The sequence below is a fragment of the Papaver somniferum genome, chromosome 9 (genome assembly GCF_003573695.1).
Source record: "Papaver somniferum cultivar HN1 chromosome 9, ASM357369v1, whole genome shotgun sequence".
In the NCBI taxonomy this organism is placed as follows: Eukaryota; Viridiplantae; Streptophyta; class Magnoliopsida; order Ranunculales; family Papaveraceae; genus Papaver; species Papaver somniferum.
Genome location: NC_039366.1, coordinates 156516185 through 156521082, shown reverse-complemented (window position 1 = coordinate 156521082; position 4898 = coordinate 156516185). Strand labels below are relative to the sequence as shown.

The window sequence follows — 4898 nt, the reverse complement described above, 5'->3', positions numbered from 1 at the left end:
TCATATTTTGATTCCATGGATTTGTTGTTGGGTTTCAGCATGAGTCAGGTATCTGGAGAGGGCTTTCATGCAGAAGAGAAAAAGATAAGGGGATAGGGGATCCCCTTGTCTTAGGCCTCTAGAGGGTTTGAAAAACTTGCCTGGAGATCCATTAACAAGAACAGCCATGCTTGTGGTGGAAATGCATTGGTGTATTAGATTGAACCACTGAGAACTGAATCCCATTTGGGACAGAACTTGAAGGAGAAAATCCCAGTTGACTCTGTCAAAGGCTTTTGCCATGTCTATTTTTATGCCTACTGTGCCATTACTCCCTTTTTTCCCTCTTCTGGTATTCATGTGGTGGATAATTTCATAGGCTATGGCTATGTTGTCAGATATTTTTCTTCCATGTATGAAGGAAGATTGAAATGGAGATATGATTTTAGGTAGCAGGGGTTTTAGTCTTTGAGCAATGAGTTTAGATATGATTTTGTAGGTGGTGTTGCACAGAGAGATGGGTCTGAATTGAGCTGGAGTGGTAGGCTTATCAGTTTTGGGAATGAGAGATATGAAAGTGGAGTTCATTTCTTTGAGGATATGTCCATAGGTAAAGAAATTTTCAACCATGTGAATGATGTCTTCTCCCACAATATCCCAGTTGGCTTGAAAAATTTTTTTGGGGAACCCATTGGGACCTGGGGCTTTGTCTCCAGCCATGCTAAAGAGAATGTTTTTAATTTCCAGAGGTTCAGCTGTTCTGAGAAGATTCTGGTTCTCTTGTAAAGTAATGGTAGTGGGGATAAGCTTTATAATGAATGGATTAATGGTTATGGTTTCAGCAGTAGCCATATTAGCAAAGTGATTAGTGAAGGTCTTGGTGATTTCAGCATTGTCTTGGATCCAGGTGCCATCTTCTTTTTGTATGGAGTCAATCTTGTTCCTTCTGTATCTTTTCTTAATAGCAATGTGGAAGTATCCAGTGTTTCTATCCCCTAGCTTGATATTGCCATAAACTTCTTTGTTCCACTGCTTCAGTCTGACTTTTATATCTCTAAGTTTCCTGGCTATTTTAATGGATAGAGATCCTTTATGAACTGTATTCCAGCATTCAACTATAATACTCTTGCAGTCTTCATGGTTGATCCAGGGGCCAAAGAATTTGAAGGGTATTTGACCTAGTTTCCAATTGGGATTGGTATTGATGATGATTAGGTTGTGATCAGAACCTATGGCAGTGAGGTTTGAAATAGTGGTGTTGGGTTGAATATCTAACCAAGCTTCATTAGGTAGACCTATGTCTAATCTTTGCTCAGTGAGATGAGGACCAGTTCTTTTGTTAGTCCAGGTGAAAGGGCATTCAGTATAGCTCAAATCAGAGAAATGAGCTTCTTCAATCTTTCTTAAGAATATATCAGCTTCAGCTTGATTAATAGGATGTTGGCTGAATTTCTCATGTTCATGAAGCACAAAATTACAGTCACCCATGATCAACCAAGGTAGAGAGTTAGTAGCACATGTATTTTCAATCATATTCCAAGAGTGTAACTTACCATTAGTAGTAAAGGGACTGCCATAGTAGCCAGTAAAAAGCCAAGGTTCTCCATGCAAAGGTTTAATGGTGGCATTAATGTGATGGTCAGAGAAATCCTCAATTGTGATATCTAAGATGGTTTTCCAAGCAAGAACTAGACCTCCAGCAGTTTTGGCTTTGCCCTTTGGTTCAACAAACCAGAAATTAGTGACTCCTATATTTCCTAGGATTTTCTTAAGATTTCTAGATTGTTGTTTAGTCTCAGAGAGGAAGATGATCTCAGGGTTATGTTTATTTAGCATGCTTTCTAGGTATCTAATAGTATCTGCTTGTCCTAAGCCCTGGCAGTTCCAAGCTATGATCGAGTAGAATTGCCAAAAAATAGGATATGGTAGGATATGCGAAAATGATGATTTTGTATCCTAGGATTAAATGCAGTTTCCCAGTATTGTAATCGACGTTAATTCATAGATCAATTTTCATAAACAGGCTGATATATATGGTAATTTGGACAGGAGTTTGTTGTGAGTTACCTATTGATGTTAGGTGGATTATCTCCCTCCAGATTACTAGTAGTAGTGTTCGACAGTTGTTCCTCATCCATTGGGGTATGTTGGTTGTTGCTCCTCTTAGATGATTGGTGCCCATTCCACTGCATAGCTTGATACTCAAATTGGCTGGATAGGTTGTACAATTTACGCTTAGGATCAACCAGCTGAGGGTGTTGTTCGGCATCAACAACTTTTAGTTTCAACTCACTTCGTCTCCTCTCCCATAAAATTTTTTTCTAGTTGTTATGGTCTTCCATCATCTGTTTTTGTATATCAGCTAAAGTAGGAAGGTTTTGGAGCACATTATTTGGAGAAATGATAGCGTTTGGCTGTTGAAAGTTGGTATTGGTTTTAGGGAAAATGGTTGTGGGATCCATAATTTCCTCTAATTCATGGGAAATGGGTACTGTAATGTAACTCTTTCTTGCTGCAGCCTTGATGTTGTTTTTCTTTTTCTTCTGAGATTCTTTGTTTCTGTAATTCTCCACCAGTTTCTTATGTCTTTTTTGACATGCAATGGCTTCAGGGTTGGTAGTGGGGATGACTCCAGTGGTTGGTTTATCTAGACCAGCTTGAAATATTAGATGTTGTGGCGATCCATCCAGTTCTTCACAATGGTTTCTAAGAAGAGTCTTCTGTTGAGCTTCCCTCATCTTAAAAAAAATTCTTCCGCTCCAGCTTTATCAGTGTAGTAGTGGATTGTGGGTGGTTTTTTGGGGCTAGTTGGTGGAGTGATAGTTTTGTTGGAGGACGTTGGAGTGGTGGGTGTTGATGGAAACTTGTTTATGGAGGTGGATGTATACTATTTGACTGGAGTTTTCTGAGTTTTTTCTTCTTCTTCAATGCACAGTGGACCAGGGTGATCAATAATTCTGCAGACTTTACAGAAAGCGATACCATTTAGAGCATATGCTAATTCAATCCAGTGAGAGGTGTTATCATCCTCATATGCATCAACGCCATATTTTAGAGATTTAGTAACATTTATAGTGATCCGGACTTCAAGATTTTTCTCATCATCGTCTCTTCCATAAGCTTTCTTAGATGCTTGGTAGATTCCGGCTGGTCCAATGAGATGTTTATGTCTGGAATGCTGTGAGTTGGAATTCGCTTGACCAGTGCCCAAATGCAGACTTTGTAGAAATTAGCTCCATCAATGTAGTCTGGTCCTGAATATGGCACTTCAGTGAGAACTATGAGCTTTTCAAATATTCCTCTTGTTCCCCCTTTCCTGAAAACCTTGTAGTCTTCAATACTAGTCAGCCTAATTTGGTAGTAGTTTCTTCTTTTCTTCCAGAGGGGAACTTCAGCATTCCTGTGTAATTCCCAGTTGTTGTTGATGAATCTTATTATTTTTCTTGTTTCATAAGAGATTTTGCTGCAATATCTTCCAATGAAAACCCATTTCCAATCTATCTTCTTCTTAGGTAGGATATTATCTTGGTTGACAAAAACTTTTGGGAATAGGTCTTATGGGATAGTTAGTGATGAGTTCATTTGTTTCACAAGGTTGTCTATATTTTCTGAATTTTTCGTTCCTGAAGAAGATGCCATGAAAGTATGGAAGTTGGTTTTAGTGTGGAGGTGTTTGTGGAGGAGGTGTATATGAAAGGAGGTTTCAATTTTGGGGGAAGAGGTTGTATTATTCTGATACACTTTAATTTGAAATTTGAATTGTTGGGTGGCAGTCTTCAGATAGTACAAGTTGTTTTTACTTTGGAGTGAAACAAAATGTAGAGGAAGGTGCCAAGAAATACTAGTGCTATAGGATAGATACCAAGCATAATTCCATGGTTTCCAGCTAATAGGGTCTTTATCAGAGTTAATGTTGACGTTGATGTTGCTCTGGACTACTAGTAATCTGAAGGAGTATAGCCTGCAAAAATAAGCAACACCAATACAATTTCCACTATACAGAGGATAGAAGAGAGAAATATGATAATTTTTTTGATTTGTACTTAATAAGTTCTTTTTGGTCAAATTTTGAACTTGACAAGTCTTGGGTTTTGAGCTCCATGTGATGGGTGTGAACTGTATGGGGTGATAGTGATGTATGCTTTGCATTCTGGTTATGGACAGCATTGAATACCAGTTGGGTTGGTTTGTGCGTGGGTGGTTATGACAGTGCTTGCATTTTGCAGTCCATGTGATGAAGATGTACTTTGTGTGATGGTTGTGAATGAAGATGTGTATCCTAGAGACGGTAAAGCTATTGTACCAGGTTAAGAAGTTTGTAAGAAGAGTGTTGTAGAATCTAAAGTAATTTAAATCTCTCTTGGTTTTGGACTGCAGTGTGACAGCGACTTGAGAGTCAAGGCATTTTACCTGTTTTTGACTAATAGCTAGGATGAAGACATACCTGGTACATGTGCATTTACAAACCTTGTTCTCTATCTCGTAGTTTGTCCTTCCTTTGAACTTGTTGACTGTGATATTGGAGCTTGGGGGTTGTAAGAGGATCCAAAGCCACGCACGATTACCAGCTGAGCACATGGGCTTGATCAGGATGCTAAACGTTTTCTCCTCTATGTGATAGAAAGTTAATGGGCTTCCATTTGCTACTGTAATCCCTTCTTTGTCGAATAGAATGGAGAGCGGTTGTGGGTCGGCATATGGATTCAACTTCCAAGTGTTTGTTGGAAGCCAAAAAGCTTCCAAGTGTTTGTTGTCGCCTCTGAACGGCCTGTGAGTTGGGAAAGCATTCAATAGGTCTTTGCATGCACTTAGTAGTCCTGTGCCTCCTCGTAATCTCGACTAACTGATCTCGAAGATGTAATTTGGATGGTTGAGATGTGTTGATTTTTGGTCTTCTCATCCATAAGGAATGATGGGGA

The 4898-nt window shown here is 39.1% G+C and overlaps 1 protein-coding gene across 1 annotated transcript; it reads right to left on the bottom strand.

Annotated features, from left to right (window-relative positions):
- LOC113312760 lies at positions 1 to 1815 on the bottom strand. The gene has a single exon (XM_026561496.1). It carries the CDS (start codon positions 1813 to 1815, stop codon positions 1 to 3), a length of 1815 nt encoding a protein of 604 aa, XP_026417281.1.
- Positions 1816 to 4898: the final 3083 nt, after the last annotated feature.